Source organism: Hipposideros armiger, unplaced genomic scaffold (genome assembly GCF_001890085.2).
Source record: "Hipposideros armiger isolate ML-2016 unplaced genomic scaffold, ASM189008v1 scaffold_469, whole genome shotgun sequence".
In the NCBI taxonomy this organism is placed as follows: domain Eukaryota; kingdom Metazoa; phylum Chordata; class Mammalia; order Chiroptera; family Hipposideridae; genus Hipposideros; species Hipposideros armiger.
The window spans coordinates 1,286,560-1,310,444 of record NW_017731819.1 but is presented as its reverse complement, the minus strand read 5'-3'; the positions used below and the strand labels follow the sequence as shown (position 1 = coordinate 1,310,444).

Sequence of the window (23,885 nt, the reverse complement as noted above, 5' to 3'; positions counted from 1 at the left end):
ACAGCGGTTCAATTCCCGGCCCAAGCTGAGCAGCCACTGAGCTGCCAACTGGTGGCAGGATGGCTCAGCTTAAAAAAAAAAAAGACTTAAAAGAGATCCTGAAGAATGGAGAAAATGGAGGGGATGGCAGATTGATTACATTGATAGCCCCCATTAATGGAAGCCGTTTGCCTTATAATATGGCGGTCCCCTCCCACCCTGAGTCTGGACTTGGCCACATGACTTGCTTTGGCCAACAGGATGTTAGCTGACTTGACAAAAGCAGAGACTTGGAAAAACACTTGCATGTTTCTATTTTCTCTCTTGTTCCTCTACCTTCATCATAACAATATGCCCAGGCGAGCCCTGTCACCACCATTTAATAAATCCAGGTTGGCTTGCTGGAGGATGAGAACACAAGGAACACAGCTGAAGGATCTCAGCTTACATCATCTGCCTCCCAGTTGAGTGACAAGCTGCCTGCAAATACATGAGTGAGCTCAGCCGAGCCCAGTCCAAATCAGCAGAACCTTCCAGCTGAACTGTAGACTTGTGGTTGTTATTTTAAACCAACTAAATCTTTAGTTGTCTTGTTACACAGCAATAACTAACTGATACAGAGGGTGAGAAGAGAGAGGGGTGAGGTACTGTGTGGTGGGCATCAATCCTGATAGGAAAAGAGAAGAGTGCTCCCTAATTTTAAGCCAAGAGACCTTGGCTTAAAGGTCACTATTTAGAGACCTTGGCTGTGTCCACTAGGATTTGAGGAATGTAGGGGTGGTGCCTGACTTATGTTCAAACGCCCTGGGAAAGGCCTGCACTTTTAGCAAGGATATATATGTTTCCCATGGGCCAATGTGGACGTTGCAGAAGGGACCATGCCTAAGAGGATCACCCAGGGGTATGAGGTTCCCAGCAGAGAAGCTGACCAGAGGTCAGGCCTGAGGAGGCCATTGTAAACAGCCAGATAGAGCATGGATAACCGGAGTCAAGGGAATAACACCAGTAACAGGAGGAGCTCCAAAGAACCCACAAGAGAACCCCTGAAGAAATACAACCAGAGAACACCACCCTCAGCTCACTCCACCACCAGGGGAGGAGGACATTTCTAGCCCACTTCCTCCTCTCTCCACTGCTCCAACCCCAGTGCTAACAACAGGAGAGCAGGTGGAGCAAGAACAAGAGAAAAATCTACTATAATCTTCTTCCCACTCCAGGTTTCCAAGTTTGAACCAGATGCAAAAGTATACGATAGGATTCAATTTAAATTGGATGAGTCTGGAGTTTTAATATGAAACCACACTGGATTTCTTACATCTGAAGTTGGCAAGAAAATGGGAGGGACTAGAAGAAGTGTACAGAACAAGTTTGATGGGGTGTCCTATTGAGCCCAATAAACCGTTTCCAATGTGGTACTTCCCTGGGCTCTGTCCCTGCCCCGCTCTCCTTACCCACGCTGTGCTGGGAGACTCCTCCGCCATGAGGGTCTACCTAACATCTCTACCCTGCTCATTTCCCACCCTTCTTCTCCAGCTCAGACTCTCCAGCAAGACTCAGATCCACTGGCCAACCATCAGCTGTCATCTCCCCCAGGATGTCCGCATCAGTTCCGGCACCACACTGCCATCCACTACGGGGCTCAGACCAGAAATCTTCATGCCATCAGCACCACCACCTCCTCCACCTTCCCCTCCATTTTGCCTGTCTCCTGCTGATCTTACCCCCTGAGCAGCCCTTCAGTCTGCTCTCTTTCCTCGTGCCCGTGGCCACCACCCTGGCCCAGTCCCTGCCTCTGTCTTCCCCTCCTACCATGTCCCCCTCCCCCATTCTGGCAGCCAGAGTGAGCCTTCTGAATTGGATCATGCCACTCCCATGTTTAAAACCCACTTCCTGTGTGGCCTCTAGGATAAAACACAGTTTTTGGCCTGGTTCGCAATGTTCTTCATAGCCTGGCCCCACCAACTTCCCTAGTGATTGTCCACTCCCCATTCGCACCTTGTGCCCCAGTCGTGTGGAAGGGACAATGGTTTCTCCCGTCTCCGCTCAGGACCTTTGCACAGCTGTTGCCCTCACTGCCTCCCCTGCCCTCCCACTCATCCCATCCTTTACAGCAGCAGCTTTGCCTCCTCTGACACTGCTCCTTGCCCCCAGCCCCAACCCCTATTTCTCCCATCACAGCCCCCACCCATGTCGTCTGTGTCTATTCATGGGCCTTTCTCTCCTTTAGAATTAAGGCCAGTTCTGAGTGTCCTGGCACAGGGCCAGCATTGGTGAGGGAGCCAGAGAGGAGAGGGGGTGGCCTGTAGGGAGCCTGGGGCAGAGGGACTCAGATGTGGATGTACTGCAGGGTCTACAGCACTTTCCTGGGAGGAGGACTCAGGTCTATGAAACAGATGGTTAGCTGAGCCCACGTGGCTCAGACAGGGACTCTGCAGGGCAAAAAACACTGCCCTTGGAGTCAGACAGGCTTAGGTTGAATCCTGGCTCCACAACCTACCTGCCGAATAACCCTGGAAAAGTCACATCATCTCTTTGAGCCTCAAACCCTCATCTGTAAAAAGGGTCCCAAAAAGGAAAGGGAGGTGGAGGGAACCAGTGACTGCTGGCCTTCCACCTGAGAGGCTGAGTGCATACAAGTAAGCTCTGTCAGTCAGCAAACACTCATTGTCACCCGCTCTGTGCCAGGCAGTGTGCTGGGGCTGGGCTCCCATAGGAGTAGACCCCAGTTTGGCCCTCGAGGGGCTCCCAGCTCAATGGGGTAGACAGTGCATTGTGAGCCCATGGGAGCACAGGGGTCGAGGCAGCAGAGAGTGGCCTCTGTGGCTGCCCCCTCATTATCAGGAGTAATCAAGGGCAGACTCTGAGCACCCCCTCCCCATACCCGATCCTGCCCCCTGGTAGACATGTGCAGCTGGGCCTGTGGAGCCTGCGGCCCCAGCCCAGGCATGGCATTCCCAAGCAGAGTGTCCGTGGTGAGGGTTACCGTATGAGGTCCAGCAGGGCGTCGGCTGAGCTCATGATGGGCTTCCCACTCTGCTCCGTGGCCTCCTTCTGGGCTGCGCCACCGGGATGGATGATGGAGACCATGATGATCCCCACGATGACTGCCACAAAGGTGGTCCACAGGTAGTACGCCACAGTGAAGATGCCCAGGCGGCTGGAAGTCTTGGCGTCCAGGGAGGCGAGGCCGGACATCAGGCTGGGAGAGCGATGTGGGTCAGGGCGTGTGGGTGGGTCAGGGTACCCCGGGTGCACCCACTCTTACCACCCTCCTGGCTCTGCTCAGCACCTTCACAGTGCTCCAGGGAACGTGCGGGCGTGGGAACCCCTCCCAGTCATCCAGTCCTCATGGCCCCTTCTAGCCTCTCTTTCTGCTCTGCTCTCTCCCCCATGCCCAGGGTCACCAGCCAAGCCTGTTCACATATCTAGACATTTCCCTGTGCTGATATCTTTTATCAGCTTCTGTCATTTGCCTAATTCCTAGCCATTAGGTAAGACCAAGCTCTTTGGTGAAATCTCTGTGGGCTACCTGCCTCTCCCCCAGAATGAGGAGCCCCTCAGGAGCTCGCACAGCCCTCTTCCTCGCTCCTCGTATCATTAAACTATCCACAGTCAGGATCCAGCATCATCTGTCATGACTGTAATTGTCCCTGTCTGTTTACCTGTCTCTCTCATCAGACTGAGGACATGTGAGAAGAGGGAGAGGTCTGACTTCTCTGTGGGTCCCCAGTGCCCAGTGTGAGCTCTCACAGCTGCCACCAAGCAGGTGGTTACTGCACGCTTGCTGATGAACTAATGAATGAGAGTGAGTGAGTGAGTGAATCAGAACCCTGTGCTGGGAATTGGTGACCTGGGTCCTATTCGTAGCTCTGCCCATTGGCTATGTGACTTCAGGCAAGAATCCACTCCCCATCTTTGGGCCTCAGGATCTCCATCTATAAAATGGGGCCATGGTTAGATTTCCCCTGCGAGGTGCTACCCTGTAGCCATCTTGGGTTCGTGCCCAGGTCCTGACTCCCTTTGAGGGAGGCTGTGTAGAGGAAGCTTGTGGATCTCTCTCTTCTGGGTCTTCCCCACCCCTCCCCACCCAGACCGGGACTCTGCCCACCAGTCAAGGTCAGCCTGGAGCTACTCTTCTCATGACTGTGGGAGGAGAGGAGGGAGGGTGGGGAGGGAGAGATTAGCTAAGGAGATGCTCAGGGCTTTGCTTTGCTGCCAAAAGGATTTTTCCCTAAAGCCCTTTCATTCTTTCAGATAAAGGAAGTATTTGTCTGGTTTTAATCATGTAAACAAGAACGGATAATCCCTCCCTTTCCACGTTCCTCTAATCATTAGACTACATGCAAGCAGCATCCAGCATGAGACTGAACACAGCTAGGCTCTCCCCGACCCTGGTCTGTAACTGCTGCTTGCGAGTGTCCTGCTGTTCCCTGCTCATTGTAGCAAAGACTCACTCTTCTGTTAAGACACAGTTTAAGTCTCCTCCAGGAATCCTTCCCTGACTACCAGGCAGGGGAAAGGCCCCTTCCCTGGGCTCCCACAGCCCCTGTGCTGCCCTCTGTTCCAGCCCTACCTCATTATGTTGCTGACTGTTTACTGAAAGTATTTCTAGGACTGGATCTAGGTCTGATTCAATGCTGGGTCCACAGAGCCAGGCACAGGACCCTGCCAGAGTACAGCTTGGTAGCAGTTTGCTGAATGAAGGAGTGAATGAATGAATGAATGAATGAGTCAATGTTTACAATCTCTATTCATCCTTGTCTGCCAGGACACTATATGTTAGAGATAGGATTAGGGTGGGTCTCAGACATAAATCCTGAAGGGCTTATAATGAGGCTGTGTGGCCAGGGGAAAAGGGGGACTTCCCTGCAATCATTATCCATGAGAGAGATTGTCCCCACACCAGGGCCAGCACATAAGCCTGGGGCCAGACTGTCCCTTGACCACAACAGAATCCCCCACAGCCAGGTTCAACTACTTCAGGCCATAGGAAGCCACACCCTGAGAGGAGGACCTATCCCAGGTCACAGAACATCAGTGGCCAGTGGGACCAGAACTCAGGCCCCAACTCTTCATTCATGCCCACTCTGTGCCATGCCTTGTGCCCACAGAAAGAAATCAGGATTGGTCCCTGATCTCAAGTAGCTCTTGGTCTGCAGGGGCATGGGACGGAGACAGACACAGACGCTGGGGACACAAGTGGACTCAACCAGTAAACAAGGTGGACAAATCAGTACCATAAGGGAGAGGACAAGGAGGTGCTCTCTATTCAGAGGAGAGAGGGATCATTTCTAGCTAGGAGAATCAAGGAAGGCTTCCTGGAGGAGGGGACATTTGATTTTGTTCTTGGAGGATTTGGAGATAGGCAAATGCGCCTGGCAGTGGCAAGTGTGGGGACACTGTGCTGTTTTGTTTTTTAAAGATTTTTATTGGGGAATTAGGGGGATAGGAACAGTGCTGGGGAATTGGGGGAAGGGGAACAGACAAGTTGCTGTCGTTTTTTGTTCTTCAATCTGGTTGTGGAGGATGTCGCTTCACTGGCCCAAGTTGGCACCATCATCGCGCTCTTCTCTGGCAAGGCAGATCAGTCGCCGGCTTCTGGACGACCGCTCACTGCGGCTGCTGGCCGCTCATGCTGGCTGCTGGCTACATACGGTAGCCCATGGCAACCCACTGCCACAGGGGCTGCAGCCTACGCCGTCGCCGGCGACTCATGGCAACCCAGCTCCAGGTTGAGCTGTTGTTCAGCATCTTAGCTGTAGAGGGCAGTGTCACTGGCCCTCATATGTGGGATCCGAACCGGGGCCCTCTGGCATCCCAAGCGAGTTCTTAACCATCGCGCCACTCGGCCTGCCTGACACTGTGCTGTTTAATGTGGTCAGAGCTCAGGTCATATGTGAAGCATGGTGAAATGTAAGGCAGAAAAGAGGCTGAACTCAGGAGTGTGGTGGCCAAGGGTGGCACAGGGGAAAGTGGTGTTCAGCACAACTCATCTAGCAGAATTTGCTAGATGTCTGAGAAGGGAGAACTAAGAATTCCTAAAATCTGAGAATATCAAAGTAAACCAAGTGCACCGGGAGGGTCTCTGAAGTGATACTTATAAGAGCAAAAACCTGGGACCAACTTAAGAAATCATGAATGCAGAGTAGATTAAAAGGTCTGGCATATCCATGCAATGGAGTTCTAAGCAGCCATTAGAAGTGATGATCTCATCAGAAAGATGTTCCTATTTGATGTTAAGTGGAGAAAACAAGGTACAAAATAATTTGCAGCTCTGTAGGGAGCCCTGGAGCTCCTCTGCCAGAAATCCCTCTCCAGGTTTGTGGTCCAGACACACAGATGTGCTTGAGGGATTGTGCAGGAGAGGGGCGCAGATGAAAATCAGATTTCAGAAAGGGGCCCAGGGGCCTCTCAGGAAGTCACCCTGAGGAAGAAGAGGTCTCACATGGGGGTGGTGCCAATTCAGGGACAGAACTGGATGTAGGAAGGGAGAAGTACAGGTTCTAGATATAGCACGATGGGGCCCTTGACCTAGGGGCTCTGGAGAGGCGAGAGCTGATGGGTAAAAGAGAAAGGATTCCATCACCTGGGACCCAAGCGGTTCTACTCTGGCACCTCCCTCCCTCCCCCGCAAAAGGGAAAGGGTTTCCCTACTGGCTGAAGAGAGAGGAGATTAGCAGAGATGGGAGCAGGTAGGGAGGGAACTTCTGGCAATAGATGACAGAGCAGACCCTCCCCTCTCCACTCTGGTGCAGGCAGTGCCAGGGTGACCACAGGAGATGGCAGAGGCCAAGGAGAATGGGAGCTAAGTGGGGGGTGGGCCTGGATTCCACGTGAGACAACAGCCACTCTGGAACTCACAGTAATAAGAAAGGAGGTTCAAGGTCCTGCCATGTGGCTGATGGGGACTCCTTGAGGTCCCAGACTTTCAAGACAAGCTGTTAAAAGTGACCTTTCTGAGAACCTAAAGCCAGGTAGGGTAATTTGCAGGTATTATGTCACATAGACATGCATAGAAAAACTTGAGAAAGTTTAACAGTAGCTCTCGTAGGGTGGTGAGATTATGGGTAATTTCTGGTTTGTTCTTAACGTTTTTCACATTCTCTATTGTTTGTAGAATAACATGTCTTGCTTGTATGATCGAAAACATAACCCCTTGAGTACCCGACAGCCACGGAAACCATAATTTGTCTGGAGTTTAACTGTCCCCAAACACCCAAACATCCACCTAATTTGACCCTTCACATTCTAATTCAGCACTGCCCTATACAATCATAGTGTGAGCCACATTTGTAACTTTGAATTTTCTAGTAGTCAAATTAAAAAAGTAAAAGGAAACAGGTGAAGTTTGTTTTTGGTGAAATTAATTTTAATAATACTGTATTTAACCCAGTGTATTAAAAATATTGTCATTTCAAGGTGAAATCAATATAAAAATGTTTATGAAAACTGCTTGGCTTTTAAATTTCATTTTTTTTAAAGTTCAGTTCCTCAGTTGTACTAGCCACATTTCGAGGGTTCAATAGGCACTTATGACTAGCGACTGCCTTAATGGACAGTGCAGTTTGAGTTACAGATAAGGAAAATAAAGCTCAATGGGGGTGGAGATAATTGGCCAAGCCACCCAGCTGATTAGTTGTAGAGTCAAGACTGGAACAGGAGGTTCCCCCTCACATGCAGAGTGCCTTTCTGTGGTACAGACCTGGTTTAACACTTGTGTAAGAGAAAAGGTCTTCTGGTTTTGGCTGACCATGATTTTAATGTGACTCAGTCTGTGTATGCCTCTTGGGTTCAACTCTCAGGGTTCATGACCTGCCTCATGGTGACAGTCCTTAAATTTGTGGTGGTAAAACTCCCCATCTTTGGAGGTAACCTGCTGGGATGCTAGATCAAGGCTTCCCGATTGAGTGGATTCCATGAGGGTGATCTCAAATGTCCCTTCTGTGATTTATGGTGAGGGGAGAAAAGGTACCTTGCCTCCCAACTCCCAGCATGGCTGGGTGCTCCTGGGAGCCCCTCCCCCCATTGTTGAGGGCCCTGGGGAAGAGCTTCAGGAAGCCCAGAAGTCTGGACTCCCTCCCAAGCCATCTGGCCACAACCCAGAGCCCAAAGATTGGGATTCAAGAGATTGTGGTGATTGGAGAGGAGGCTGGGCTCCAGGGCGCAGCCTGTTTTAATCTGGTAATTGCTCCCCTTGCAGGGGTGGGGGAAGGGAGGCAGCAGGTGCCAGGCTCCTTGTGGAGGAAGAAAAGGCAGCTTACTGACTCTCACCTGGTTCCCACATTACCCCCTGAGGTGGGTATTGTGACCCCATCTAATACCCACTGCTGCGCCTGCATACTTCACTATGGAAGGCAGACAGGCTACTGGGAGTCCCTCCCTGTTTGAAGTCCTTGGTGGCTCCCCATTGCCCTCAGGGACTGTCCACACTCCTTTATGGCCTTGGGTCACTATGCCTTTCCTTACTGGTGCTACTCTCGCCACCATTCCCCTGCTGCTCCTTGAACCATCTTTGCACTAGCTGTTCCTTCAGCCTGGAACTCTCTATCTCCCAGCCCCCACACACCTCCCCAAATTTTCACTTGCACTTTCCAAGGTCAGTTTAGACATCACTTCCTCCAGGAAGCCTTCCCTAACAGCCATCTGCCCTCCTCCCCAGGGCATCCTGTGCTTCTCAGTTTGTTACAGGGCACTCTGCCAGTAATCCCACCCCTGAATCCCCAGGGCCAAATCCAGCTCTGGCACACGATGAGTGCTGAGTGAAGGGACCCAGTCCCCTTGCCCCTGCCCTCCCTGCTTTCCTTTCTGCTCCTCCCCTACAGCTGCTACTCATCTCTGAAGTCTACACTCGGGCACCACCTCCCTCTGGAGGCCTCCCTGAGACCGCCAGGCTGTGCTAGGCAGCTCCCGTGTGCGCCTGCCTGCATCCCTCACTGGTTGAGAGCCCTTGGACAAGTTCCTGAGCCTGTGTGCCTCAGTTTCCTCTGGAGGGTACAAGGCAGGTAATGATGGTTTCTCGTGCAGGGAAATCTAGGTTTAGAATAGGGCCTGGTACCTAATAAGTACTCAATACATTCCAATTATTAGCATTTGCCCTGTGATGTCATCATCTGTTCTGTGCCCAGCTACTCCAGCACACTGTGAGCCCCTCCAGGGAAGGACCGAATCTGGCTCAGTTCTAGGTCCTCAGAGCCCAGGGCCTGGCCTAGCCTGGGTGCACATTTGTTGATACTTGTATGTATGATGTTGAGCCACAGTGGAATTCTAGACTAGATTGTTAAAAGGATGACTTGTGAGCTCTGATGACCATGAGCACCCATTGTGGGTTCCCTGAGAACAAGTCACTTGGACCAGCTTTGGTCCCCTTACCTGGTTTAGGGGAATGGGGGAATACCCCTGGCATTGTGTGTCTGTGTAACATTGAGGCAGTTGACACCAGAACTTTGGGGAACAGATGGGAACTTTGGGGAAGGACTGTCTCAGGAAGTGCCCTCTTCTGAGTGAAGAGAACTTGACAGGGTCTCTGGAGGTGTAATTCCGGGCTCTGCTTTCAGGCCACTCCTTCCTGGTCATTTTTATCAATGGCTTGGCCTAGGCCATTGACAGCATGTGGATCAGATTTGTGGAGGACAGGAAGCTGGGAGGAACAGCTAATGTGTTGGATGAGGGGGTTGGGACTAAGCAGACCCCAGCAGGCTGGGACCACGGGCCAATTCTGACATGATGAAACTGAACATGGACACATGTTGGGCCATACTTGGCTTCAGTAGCTCAGAGAGCACAGATTCTGGAGTGGAAGAGGGAGAAGGAGGCTGAGCCACTGCAGCACATTGGAAAGGGCCTTTGGGGGTTGGTTTGTTCCTACCTTGGTAGACACCTGGGGGATGGGGCTGCCAAAGAGCTGGTAGGCCCTCAGCCTGCGAAGCCAGAAGCCTGGGGAATTTGTCGAGGAGGACATGGACCTGCCCTGACATTGAGACCCACTGGGAAAGAGACAGGGGAGGGAAGTGTGTGTCCCACAGAGGACAGCTGGGGTAGGCGGCAGGCCTGGGGGAAACAGCTGAGGGGGCAGGGCTGTGGACCCTGGGGCAGAGCAGACTTGGGAAACTCTGGGATTGATGGGGAAAGCCATAGGGAAGCCGTTCTCAGCTCAGCACCAGGAATAACTTCCTAGCAAACAGAGTTGTCCTGCCCTGAAAAGGAGTGAGAAGTAGTGAGCTCCCAGTCACTGAGGTATACAAGCAACTTGCTAAAGTCACACAGTGAGTAAGTAGATTTGAATCCTGATCTACTAGCATGACAACATTCATAGTCACAACATCATGGTAATGGGATGTTAGAGGCAAGAACGCGCTCTGAGCCCTGTGGCCAAGTCCTTGGGCTCTGGCCTCGGCTGACCTAGTCAGGGAGGCTCTCCCAAGTTGGCCTCTGGGATGCAGCTGCAGGGAGTCCACCCGACAGGCAACCAGAAGGAGGCATCTGGGGTCTATGGGAGTCCCCTCCGCTCTTCCAAACATTATGGCTTACTTCTTTCTCCTGTGCAGATGACAGGCCCAGCAGCTGACAGCAAGTGCCACGTTAGTGCAGAATTATACTTTCCAGATGGCTCTGCCACACCCCCACCCTCAAGTTGGCTCCTTCTAAGACATAAGGCAGGATGTCCAGATTCCCACTTGGCTAAAGTCTGGGTTATCTTCTACCTCCCTAAGGCAGGAATTCCTCTACTGCCTCTGTTTGCACACCTCAGAGGATAGAGAACTCACTACCCCCATTGTGGGCTAGTTATGCTTGTTAGAAAGTCCTTCTTGGTGCCAGGATGAAATCTGCCTCCAGGGAAGAGAATTCCCCACATTGGGCCCAGCCCTGCCCTCTGGAGCCACACAGACCAAACCTCTTTAGTTCCACTTTAGATTCCAAGGGGGGAAGGTGGAGAGGGAGTGCCCGGCTCAGAGTGCAGGCGGCGGGCAGGGAGGAGGAGTAGGGGGCAGCACAGAGACAGGCATGGGCTTGGAGAGCACTGCTGCCCTGGCATCCCCAACTGCCCTCTGAAGCTGCCTCCTCCTCTGGCCCCTGGGCACCAGGATGGTGCTTGACTGGGGGTTGTAAATAATAAGCTTGAACTGAATCAAAAGCAAAAGCTGGGGGAGCCGCAGCAGCAGCCCTCAGAAAGCTCATGGTCTGACCATCGACCATTCTCAACCACTTTCCACCAGGGAGGCTGCATTCCCAAGGGTAATAAGGGTCAAGTTCAGTTCCCAACTCCATGTGAGCTGAACCTCTAACCCCTTTCTTTCCCACGAGGCAATGAATGTCAGGTGTGAGGGAGCCAGAGTGTTCATTATTCTGCTTTACTGCTCAAGACTGTTACCACTACTATTAAGAACAACTTCCTTGGGATGACTGTCATGGCTGGTTATGACGAGTGCCACCATGCCATGGTTAGGAGCCCCGCTCCCACAGGAAGAAAAGACCCCACCCAGAGCCTATAGGAATACAGGTCTCCTGCCTCCTCCCCCACCTGGGGGGCTCATGGTGTCTACTCCCCCAAGGCTCCAGCTGGGCCAGCTGGAGTGAGGCCCTCCTGAGGTCGAATGAGACCCTCTCCAGTGCAGGGTCTTCCAGTTCTCCACAGAGAAGGGTACAGGAGCTTTTTCAAAACCTCGCGCATCTCCCCAGACTCAGATATGTCCCCAGCTTGCCCCATGTGGGGTCCCAGAACCAAATGAGGTAGATGTGTGGTCCTCAGGGAGCTCAGGTCCCCAGTGGGCGGAGAAACCTGCAGCTGGACAACATAAAACCCTGGGTCATGGCTGGGACTGAGAGAGGCCAGAGGTAGGGTCTAGCCCAGCCTGGGAATCAGGCTAGGCTTCCCGGAGGAGGTGACTACTGAATGGACACTTGAAGGATGAGTAGGAAGTCTCTAACTGGAACGGGGGGAAAGCACGGGAGTCCGTGATGGGTAATAAAACCTGGGAATTTTTCGCAGTCACCAGGCTAACGGTCTGACCCCACCCACAGCCCACAGCTGGGCCTTGTTTCTCCTCTTGATGAGTAAGGCGATCAGCTGACTGGGCAAGGGGGCCAAAGACAGATCCCAGGGCTCCCATCAGAGAGGTCAGCAGAGTTCTGCTAAGAACAGTTGCCCCATGGCTTGAGGAGCAGAGTCCAGAAGCACAGGCTGCCCACCCCTCCTGCCTCCCTCCCACTCCCTGTCTGTCCTAGGCAGTCCGGGGCAGCTGCCCCCCGCACACTGGCTCCCAAACCAGACTTTGACAGCTGCTTGGCCCAGGACCATATCCAATAAGTTAGAACGTGGGTGTTTGGGAGTTTTCTGCCAAACTAGAGTTCCTCAGGAAGGGGGAGAAGGGAGTGTTGGGTTTCTTTGGCCAAACATGACTTCCTGATTCTAAGAAAAATCAGTTAAAAATTCTGACAAGAAATAGAAAGGAAAACAATATACACAGGAACACACATGCACACACATACACGCACACCATACACACATGCAAAGACACACGCCACATGTGCACCCACACACCCACACGTGCACCCACACACCCACACATGCACTTGGATTTCTTTGTTAAGATAGGGAGCTTACAAAACATTCCGCCATGTTCAGCCTCAGTGAATCACGAACACATGGATTCAGTTTTCCTTGAATGACGCCTGGTTGAAGAAACTGAAGAATGAGGTTTGGCAAAAGGCAAGTGGAGACCTAGAGGCCCTGGCTGGATCCAGATGCTGGTCTGACCCACCCCTGGGTCCCTGTGTCACTCTGGTCTGGGAATGAGTGAAAACAAGACTCAGTTGACTCCCCTAGTTTCGAAGCAAACTCCAGCCTTAGTGGAGCCATCATGGGGAAAAAAAAAAAAGCACCTGCTGGGAACTGGTTTGTAAATTTGCAGATGGCATTCTAGTTTATGGCTGAGGCTAAGGGTATGGTAAATAACAGGACTTGAGGGAAATCTAGAGTCCTGGGGCATAGTGATGCCTCAACAGCATATCCAGCAGCAGCCTAAATGTCTAGTGAAGAGAAAGGGGCTTTGCAAACTCTGCTCCAGCCCCTGCATGAAAGAGTGAAATGGTTATGAAGATGAGGGTGCAAGCATGACAATTCTTATGACATCATGTTAAATTAAAAAAAAAAAAGGAAGAAGAAGCAGACTTATTTTTGCAGAAGTAACAGTAAGTATCCTCCAAGAATTTAAAGGAACAGAAAGTTGCCAATACTCTTTGGGTTTATCTATAAATGAAAAGCAAAAGGGATCAGGGTAGGGACAAAGGGTATTACTGGAAGAAAATGGGAAAGGAAGGCTCCCAGGCCCAAAAGGCTTGGCTTTTCTAATGAAATAAGGTGTAATTAGCATTGGATCCGTCAGCATTGGAGCTGAGAGGGGCAAATTGCTCAGCACCCATCCAACAACCATCCATGGGAGAGGGACCCTAGTTCAAAGACAGGACAATGCTGTGGCTGGTCCTAACCATTAGGCTACTAGTTCCTATGTCAATGTACTGAGAGGCAGAATTTTCTAAATTTTGTTTGAGGCTTCTATGTTCATAGGCAGAAATAGCAAGTCTTTTTGCAGCCAATTTTGTTTTCAGAAGAGTTTTTCAAATGGCAAATGTAAGGTCAGAAGGCACACATTGTTCAGGGAAAGGGAGAGACTTTTATGGTTGCACGGAAGCGCCCCTCCTTGAGGCCTTAAGATCTATGGAAAGGTGCACCAATTTGCACAGAGGCCCAGGGACCTTCTGAGAGAAAAGAGACTAAAACTCCAACCCCTGCTCCCTGTGGTTTGAAGTTAAGGTCAGGGTATACTAGGTGCCCATGACCAAAGTCTGTTGGCACTAAAGCCCCCCAGGACTAACTTACCAGGAGGGAAAAGGGACTCAGGGCTCAACCCCAGGGAGCTAAGCCCAGGGCATGCCTGAGGCTGCTTTGAGGAACAATGAGTAAGCACTTTGATGGGATCCAGGAGACAGAGCCGGGCATCCCAGTGGCTGGAGTGGGAGTATGCATCTGCAAGGGGCTGCGTGCATGCTTGAAACAGAGCATGCAGGACCTGTGTTCAACAGTGACACCATGTGAAGGAACCAGAGCAACAGGGCTAGTGGTACTATCAGATGTTCCAGCTTGTTCCAATGAATGAAATAAGCTGATGGCCTGTGGGGTGCAGGCCTCAAGAGGAAGACACTGGGCTTCCTGCTTGTACAGAGAAGTAGGATCATATTCAGCATATTCAGTTCTCAAGTTAGTACATAAGGCAAAAACTAAGTATAATTAAATTTACCCTTGAAGAGCCTTTAAGTTGCCTGTAATGTTCAAGAGGAGATGTAGTTTCATATAAGTTCATTCAAGTCAGTTTCCTCCTACTTTTGGAGCGGGTTGATGTTTCCTTAGGTGAATACCAGCTGAAGCAGTCAGCATGAACTTAGAGGCCATGATGTAAAATAAAACCCAAACAACCCTCTTTAACGGCTTAGAATCACGATGGCTGCAGGGAAACACACTTGGAGAGGCACATGAAAACTGGGACCGGTTTAGTGCACAGCAGACCGACCTCTCCCATGGGACGCTCACTCGGGGGCCATAGCTCTGAATAGGGGAGCTCCTGCCCCCTTTAAATTATTTTTCTCTCTTTACACAGCATATGTAATTGGATTCACTTAAATGCACATATGGTAGGAATCTACCAGGTGGGGCCCCAGAAATTAACTGGAAATGTCAAACCTGGAGTCACACTGGTTATATTATACAATTAAATAATTAAATTGTTCTGCCAGCAAACAGATTTAACCAGTGGGTTCCCCAAGTGGTGAGCCTACAGGGAGAAATACTCTGGCCAGAGACTGTGGGCATTTGTCCTCTCGGCAATTTCTTTCTGTCTGTGAATGAATAAATTGGCACTTGGTTTATTTGGTCTCCTCTTGCCAGCATCAGAGAATAGGCCTGACCAGCTCAGGGGCTCAGACATGTAGAGCTTCTGAGCCAGTCAGCCAAGGGCCACACCTTGGGCTAGGTGAATTCACTGAGAATGACAAGAATAAACATTTATAGGAAAAAACATAACAGAGTCAGAATTAGGGTTTTGTGTGATGATAGGAGGATTTTTTTCTTCTCTGTTACCCAAAATGCTTGTAATTTGCTTACATAATTTTTTAAAGTACAAAACATCTGTAAAAAATAACTCCTACCCATCCTCCAAGGGTCGGTTCAAATGCTGGTCATGAAACTTCCCTGAATTCTGCTTCAACTGCCCTTCCACTGTTCTTTAGTCATTTAATAAGCATTTATTAGGCACCTATTATGTACCAGACCCTTCGATGTTCCTGTGAAAAAGAGAAATTCATATTCTTCAGAATTCTTTTTATGGCAAGGGAGTTGTCCTTGTTCATAAGAAATTCTATGAAATAGATATGGAGAGAGAGAGAGAACCAAGAGACAGCTGAAGGGATTACACTCTTCACGGTGACCCTTACCTGTGATCTTGCTCCCAATTGTCATGAAGTTACAAACTTAATAACCACTTGAAGCAAGGGATATTGTACTGGTGAAGTACTGGTGAAGTACTGGTGAAAGCTGTACCTCATGACTGGTTGTAGGAATGTGAGGGCAGAGAAAAGCAAGAGGCAGTAAGCACTAGGAATTCATGGAAAATAGGAGGTGTCACCAATCATGATATGGGGAATGGCTCTGGCCACTGGTAACGGTGGTGTGATGAGGAGATGCATGGGACCTGGTCCGTGTCCCTGCGAAGGCTGCCATGAATATGGATGTGTAGGACACCAAGGGTGGAGTGCTTCGTGCAGGTCTGTATCAGTGTTGAGGGAGCACCCAAGTGTGCCTGAGTCAATGGAGACTTTCTAGAGGAATAACAAGTAAGCTGCAGTGCTAAGTAAAAGCATGAAGGAGGGGGCCGGCCGAGTGGCTCAGCTGGTTAAGAGCTCGCTTGGGAGCCCCAGCTCTGAGCCAGCAGGGCTGCGATTCGGATCCCACATTGAGGGCCAGTGACACTGCCCTCTACAGCTAAGATGATGAACAACAGTTCGACCTGGAGCTGGGCTGCTGTGAGTCGCAGGCGACCACGATGATGACGAAGTAGCCTGCAGCAGGGCTGTAATGGGCTGCCGTGAGCTATGTGAGTGGCTGGCAGCCGGTGTGAGCTGCCGGAGCCGCTGTGAGTGGCCAACCAATAACCGGCGACCATTCTGCCTCACCCAGGAAGAGCACAATGATCATACCAACATGGGCCAGTGAAGCGACGTCCTCCACAACTAGACTGAAGGACAAAAACAGCAATTTGTCTACCTATCTGTTCCCCTTCCACAATTCCCCAACACTGTTCCCCTCCCCCCCCAATTCCCCAATAAAATCTTTTCTAAAAAAAAGCATTAAGGAGAACGAGGCCACCACAAGGGGCTGCTTGCTAAGAGCAGAAACAGAGGAGGAGGGTTTCATGAAACATCTCATCTGGGCCTTGGAGAAGCCTGGTCAATCTGACGTCCATAGTATATCAGGAGCCATGCTAGGTGCTTCAAGTACGTTATCTTATTTCATTCTCAGAATAACCCTGTGAGGGTGGGAGATGTTCTTCCCATTTTACAGATAAGGTCACTGAGGTTCAGATGCTAAGAGACTTGGCTAAGTTCATACATCTAATGAGTGACTCCAAAGCTCCTGTTCTTCCCCTAGAGCCTCTTGCAGATTCTAGCCTGTGCTGCCTGCTCACCTCCCTCATTGTGACTTATGAAGACACAACTGGCCAAGGGTAGGTTACACTCAGCTGCACTGCGACGGGCCTGTCTGAGGGGAGGCTCAGGTTTGGTACTGGTTTGGCATGGATTCTAGAGAAAAGAGGCCCAAGAGCTGGAAGGTGCCAGATTGTGGGAAGAGTGACTGAATCGGGCTCCAGCCCAGGCCAGCTGGCCCCACCGTCCTCCCTCCTTCCTCTGGAACAAACTGTCTCTGCGACTGTCTCCCTGCCAGATGGTGAGACCCTCCAAGGCAGACACAAGGTCTTTTCATCCCTTGTGTCAACCTCCACCATTACTGCCCATACTTCTTTACATCTCTTCATTTCTCTTTGCTTGTCTATTAGATTTCCATTTCCTGCAAAAATCTGTTACACTGACCGCCAGGTAGAGGTTAGTGTGAACAACAAGGGGAAAATGAACCTGACCCTCTCCCAGCATCTCACATAAAAATACAGCGATGCACATGGCCCTACTCCATGGAGGGGTTATGGCAACTAATCCTACCCCTTGGCAGGACACTCCTTGTTCAGCAACATAAAAGGCTAGTCCAGATAAAAATGCTAATTTATTTCTATGTCACTACTGTACAAAAAAAGGTGTCAGTACTCCATAACGTGGTATGCCAGCTGTGGCTGCAAATTCATTTAACTAACAATACTGAGTACATCCAGGGTTACAAGCAGGTAATTACCAATAGATATTAATAAATGAAGAGCTGGGAGGATTTCACAGACAGAAACCTGAGCTAGGTCTTGAACATAGAGTGAGACTTAATTAAGAGGAGAAGAGGGCATTCGTGGACGGGGAAACGGCATGAGCAAAGGTGTGGAGGTAGAAAAGTTTGTGGCATGTTTAGGGACTAATCAGGTGACCAGCCTGTTTCCAGGGGCCTAGCACAGAGAAGGGGTGGCAGATTCTCCTGGAAAAAAAGTTAGAGAATTTAGAGTCATGAATGTCAGGCTTTGGGGCCCAGACTTGTAGGTTATTGAAACCAGAAACAAATGTGCCTTAATGTGTGTCCTCCCACTGCCTTGGCACAATTACACTGTGGAAAACCCCTGTCTCCTGGGGTGACAGCTTGGAGCCCCCGGGGACTGAAAAGCAGCAGCCAGGCTCTTTAGCTCCAGCCAGAAGCCTGACCCCAAGACATCGGGATTTTTATTTTTTTTTAACCTTTAGAACACTTCTGGAGCTTTTAAAACAAACCCCTGATTGGTCCCCTTGGTATTTCTGGTTCAGTAAGCCCAGCGTGAGGCCTGACATCTGAATTTTCAAAGCAGCTTTGGTGATTTTGCTCAGTCCTGAGTGACAGTCCCCACACCAGAGTGGTTGCTCCTTGAGGACCAGGATGTCCAGCCCTGGCCTGGCCAGAGCAAGAGCTCAGGGAACGGTTGGTGATGGATAGATGGGTGGATTACGGACCAGTTGAAGCTAAAGGAAGGAGAGTTCAGGGATGATGGGGATTGGGGCTCAGAAATGTGTCATTTTTTCCCCCAAGAAGGTTTAATTCTCCCTTAGTAGGAAAAATTTAAAGCACTGCCGTTTTTCAATGACACGGTTGCTCTGCACCAGCCCAAACTGTATAATAAACAAATGAAATGTATGAACACACACTGGCTTTTCTCAAGTTAATACCACATTCCATCTCCAGCCAAGACAAAGCGCTTTGGTCTGGTGGAGAGAGACCAGGACTTGGAGAGCCAGGACTTGGAGAGCTGGACGGGCCCTTGGTTACGAGGTAAACTAGGTAAACTAAGGCTCAGGGTGAGGGAGACTTAGCCAAGATCACATGATGATTTTTGTTGGAAGCAGGTCTGGGGCCCAGGCCTCTGACTCTCTGACTGCAAAAATTTTCTTAAGTTAAATGACTTGCCCCAGTTTACATAGCTAGGAAATGGCTGGGCAGGATGGGAACCCAGGTCTGCTTGACTCTAGGGTCCACACAAGGGCCTCTGCCTTTAAGGTCTTTCTGTTCTGAGTAAGAGGCGATGCCCTGGCAGGAATGATGGTCAGCAGTAAAGGATGGTAAAGCTGCCTGACAAAAGTCCAGTAATTTATTTTGTAATAAAACTGAGAAAAAAAGGGAAGAAAGAGTCCTGTGTTTTCTCCATCAATATACTTAATTAGCTGCCGTGTAATTGTCTGTTTTCTCATCAGTCTCCCTCACAGCCTATGAGCTCCTCAGGGACAGAAACACACCTCTGTATCTGCCACGCCCAGTATAGGGCCAAGTACCCAGAAAGCACAATGCATGATTGTTGAATTAATTAATTCACTTGACAAGTATTAACGAGTGCCCATTGTATGCCAAGCCTCAACAGAATATTATCTCTGCCTTTACAGAGTTTATGGTCCAGTGAAAGATAAGGAAACCATTCAATAATTGAATACATATAGAATAACAATGTATAATAAGTGCTGTGTGGAACAAGGCACAAGGGCATAAGGAGGAAGAATAAAGTTGGTGGTGAAGGGGTGGGGAGGGCCTTTCTAAGGAGGCAACGTGGAAGTTGAGATCTAAAGGAAGAGGAGGAAGGGCCGGCCGAGTGGCACATTGGTTAAGAGCTGACCTTGGGACGCGAGAGGGCCCCGGTTCAGATCCCACATATGAGGGCCAGTGACACTGCCCTCTACAGCTAAGATGCTGAACAACAGCTCAACCTGGAGCTGGGCTGCCGTGAGTCGCCGGCGATGGCGTAGGCTACAGCCCCTGCTTCAGTGGGTTGCCATGAGCTACTGTGTGTAGCCAGCAGCCAGCGTGAGCGGCCGTCCAGAAGCCAGTGACTGATCTGCCTCGCCCGAGAAGAGCGCAATGATGGTGCCAACTTGGGCCAGTGAAGCAACATCCTCCACAACTAGACTGAAGAACAAAAGGACAGCAACTTGTCTATTCCCCTTCCCCAATTCAGCACTGTTCCCATCCCCCAATTCCCCAATAAAAATATTTTTAAAAAATTAAGGAAGAGGAGGAAGAGGCGTAAAGCATTGGGGAAGTGTGTTCCAGGCAGAAGGAACAGCATGTTCCTGAGAGGGGGGAGGGTTTGGTCTGCCACAGGAGCTAAAAGGCCAGTGGGACTGGAGTGAGTGAGGCATGAGATGAGGTGGGGCATAGGCAGGAGAGGGTCATGCAGGGCCTCCTAGCTCAGGCTACGCATGCGAGGGTTTATTCTAAATGCCATGGAAGCCACTGAAGGGGTTTAGGTAAATAAATGGCATGGCTCAATCAGTTTTTCACAAAATCATTCTGGCCATTGTGTGGAGAGTGCATCGGAGGGGAACAAGAACAGAAGTGAGGGGACCAGCGAGGTTACCCTGGAGTCAGGCCTGTGTGGTGGGGATGAATCTGGGTTCTATTCAGGAGGAAGAATCTGGAGTTGCTGAGGGACTGGCCTTGGGGGAAAGGGAATAAGCAAGGAGACTTGAATAACTGGGTAGATGGAGCTGCTGTTCATTGACAAACAGAAAACAGAAGAACGAATTGGTTTGCTGGATAAAATCTCAAGTTGGTTATGCTAAATTTGAAATGTTTGTGAAACACCAAGTGGAGATGTCAAATAGTAGTTTGAGTGTGGAGCTGAGAGGAGAAGCCTGGGAGGCAGATCTATATTGGGGAGTGTTGGACTTGTTGGTGGGATATTAAAGCCATGAGGACAGATGAGAAAAGGCCTGAGAAATTGCAATATTTAGAAGATTGAATAAGAGTGGGATGGAAGGGAAGAGGGCAGGCAAAGAGCCAGGAAAGTGTAAGGCCAAAGGAAAGAGTATTTCAGGAGGGAAAGCGGGATTAGGGGCTGTGTCAAATGTGTCATCTGCTGTGGAGAGGTCATGTAGAGCAAGAACTGAGAGTGTCCTTTGGATTTAGCAACATGGGGGCCACTAGTGACTTTGACAGATTCGCGACTCAGTGAATGATTCAGAAAATGCATAAAAAGAGGAGAGAACAAGAGGAGAATGGGTTGAGAAATCAGGGAAAGCTTCTGGAGGAAGGTGGCATTTCAGCAGAACCTTGAAGTCTGAGTCCTGAGAGACCTAAATGCTGCCTACAGGAAGCTGAACTGTGTTTGACAAGGCCACCCTGCAAGGAGCAGAAAGTACCACCCAGCCTGGGGAGCATTATCTCTGGGACACTAGAGGAAAAGGGGGAGGAACTCAGTAGCAGGGAGGCTGATGACCCTGCCCCAGGAGACAGAGCCCACTATAACCCTCCCCTACCCCCCCAACAGGATTCACTTCCCTTCCTGCAGAGAAGTCCTGGGAGGTAAGGACTCTAAATCCATGGCCTCAGAGCAAAGGGCTCTTAGACACCATCTGGAACAGCCAGCTGGAAAATCTGAGACCTAGAGAGGGGCAGGGGCTTGTCCAAAGTCACGTAGCGCATCAGTATAGAGATCAGGTGATCTTCAGAGATTTTCTGTGGCTATCGCTCTAGTGAGTGAAGTCTGAATTCTTTAGCCTGGCACTCAAGGTCTTTCATGATTGAGCAAGAATTCACCCTCCAACGTCATCTCCCACCATCTTTCCCTCACACCCTGTTATCCAGACCCCTGAATATTTGGCACACCCAACTATATAGCCTCCTATAGTCCTCACAACAATGCTTGAGAGTAAGTGTTGTTCCCATTTTACAGATGAGAAAACTGAGGCTCAGAGAAGTTTGATAACCTGTCCAAGGTTGCACAGCCAGTGCAGTACACTGCTGAGCCAGGACATCATTTCATGAGCATCTCCAAAGTCATCTTTTCCCCACACCCTGCTGCACTCACCATAGAGCCCCTTCTTTGGAAAGCAATTCCTGAACTGGCCCCGAGCTGCTTTGGAGTCAGGTCACGTCCTATGACTTCAAATCACTTGTTCAAGTGACTAAAAAGTCCTTTGAATGAGACTGAAATAACTGGTGCCACTGAGTGACACAGATTCCAGCAGCCTGTGCCACAGCCCATAAGGGCCCCGCAATCTCACTGCTCCCAGGCCCGCACCCACCCACAGCAGGAGCAGGGCACGGACAGACCTGTACAGAATCTTTTACCTGCCCCACCCAGACCTCCCAGCCAGACACCCTGCCCCTCACCTGGAGACCACCAGCGGCAGGATCAGCATCTTCAACATCCTCATTAGAAGCTCTCCAGGGAACTGGAAGTAACTAATTTCCTGAAAACACAGCAAGAGCTGGGGTCACAGCAGGCAGTGCGGACTTCACAGCCGCTCAGTCCTTGATAATCTTCCAGGCACTATTTCATCTGCACTTTCCTTTCTAGCATATGGACAACAAAGTCCTGGAGAAAGTATTGGCTTTTGGAGCTGCACATACTTGGGTTCTGAACTTGCCCCCTGACCCATAACTAGCTGTGTTGCCTTAAGCAAGTTATTCGATCTCTCTGAGTTTTTCGATCTCTCTGAGTTTTTCTCACCTGTAACATAAGGGTAATAACCGCTTCATAGGGTCATTGGGAGGCTTAAATGACAGGATGAAGATAAAGCACTTGGCAGAGCACCTGGTTGAGAATAAACATTCAGTAGTCACTGTAAATAACAGCTCTCCCCGACCTCTGCACCATTCACCAGCCCATCCTTGGTGTAAATCTATCTCATGTAGCAGATGGTAAGTGACAAGAAGGCAAGGTTGTATACCTTGCACACTTTCATTCAACCTGTACTGTGCCAGGCATCATACTTGGTACCCCAAAATGAACTAGTCACGGTCCCTGCCCAGGAGAAGTTCTCAGTCTAGCTTATGAGGAGACTGACTCATAAACAGACCATGCCATTCTTGAATCAGTTTCTCCCATGTTGGGTCCAGGCCGTAGTGCGCCCCCATCCTCCTCACAGATTTTTACCAGCCCCTCGCAGCAGGTCTCACATTTAAAATGCTGAAAGAGAATCGGACTGGGCTGATGAGACACCACTCAGTAAAAAGAGCCCTTACTGGGCAGAGTTCTTATATTGGGCTTCCTCATGGGCTGCTGGTTCCAGCCTATCCACGGGGACTTGGGTTAGAATCTGTCACATGACCAAAACTGACAACTGAAGTGGAAGGTGCCACTAAGCCCAGTAAAATTTAAATTTCAGATAGACAACAGATATTTGTTCTTTACTTATAATAACAGGTATTTCTTGTTTGTCTGAAATTTAAGTTTAACCAGGTGTGCTGCTTTTAAATTTAATTTAATTCAATTTTGCTGTTTCTGGCAACCATAGCTTGAGGCCACTTCCCTCAGAAGGTAAGGTTGTGGGTGAGGCCAGTACATGGACTTTCAAACACCATCCAAGTTAAAGTTTTGTACTTGTAGCTATCTTTGGTTTTTTTTAAACCAAAGCCAAACATAACACTTGGTTAATGGTCTGATATTTGAAAAGCCCCAAATCACAGAATTTTGGTGCTGAGAAGTGGTTTTAAAGATCTTCTAGCTCACTGACTCATTTTGTAGATGAGGACGCTGAACCAGAGAGGGGGGTGACTTGCCCCACGCAGTGAGTTAGCAACAGTGCAGGACAGGAAATTGGGCCTCCTAGTCCCATTCTACTGCCATTTACAACACACCAAAACATTTACTTTCAAAAATATACCTACCATACTATGTATTTTTAATTCATTTTAATCCATGTGTGTACTTTTTAATTTAAATAACACTATAATGATAAAAAGGCAACCCCTTCCTTACTCATCTCTATCCCAAGCCCCAAGTTCCCAGGAGTGAACATCCTCAACTCCTCTAGCTTTTCCCCTTAGTGTTATTATTTCTAAATACTATGGTTATAATACCATTTCTAGAAATACCTTTTTGACATCTATTAACTTCCCTGCCATAACAGATGAAGACTTAGTTCCCTTTTTCCACCTACCATTTCACCATTATATCAATTTTTGGTTAAATTAGCAGTTACTGTTTACAGTATTTTGATCATAAGATATTGTTCACTGTTGAGCCAGGTAAAATACTACAACCATGGCTCCATTTTTATGCAACCTTAATTTTTTTTCCTTGAAATTAATAATTGACTGATTTTTCATTTGCCTTGTTTTCTATGAACTACTCACTAATTTCTTCCAAATGCTTTAACATCTTTAAAATGCCTAACAATAGTATTTTCTATACACTCAGGCACATCAGTTCCATTTTATGCTCCTGGGACCTCAGTCTAAGATCTTT

The 23,885-nt window shown here is 49.5% G+C and overlaps 1 protein-coding gene across 1 annotated transcript in view; it reads right to left on the bottom strand.

Moving 5' to 3' along the window:
- SLC1A7 (solute carrier family 1 member 7) overlaps window positions 1-23,885 on the bottom strand; it is a 61,780-nt gene that overhangs the window by 25,022 nt on the left and 12,873 nt on the right. The window contains exons 2-3 of the mRNA XM_019666430.1: window positions 21,806-21,885; window positions 2,963-3,178 (exon numbers count right to left, since the gene is read on the bottom strand). Coding sequence (XP_019521975.1) covers window positions 2,963-3,178; window positions 21,806-21,885 — 296 coding nt within the window. The remainder of the gene's footprint in view (window positions 1-2,962; window positions 3,179-21,805; window positions 21,886-23,885) is intronic.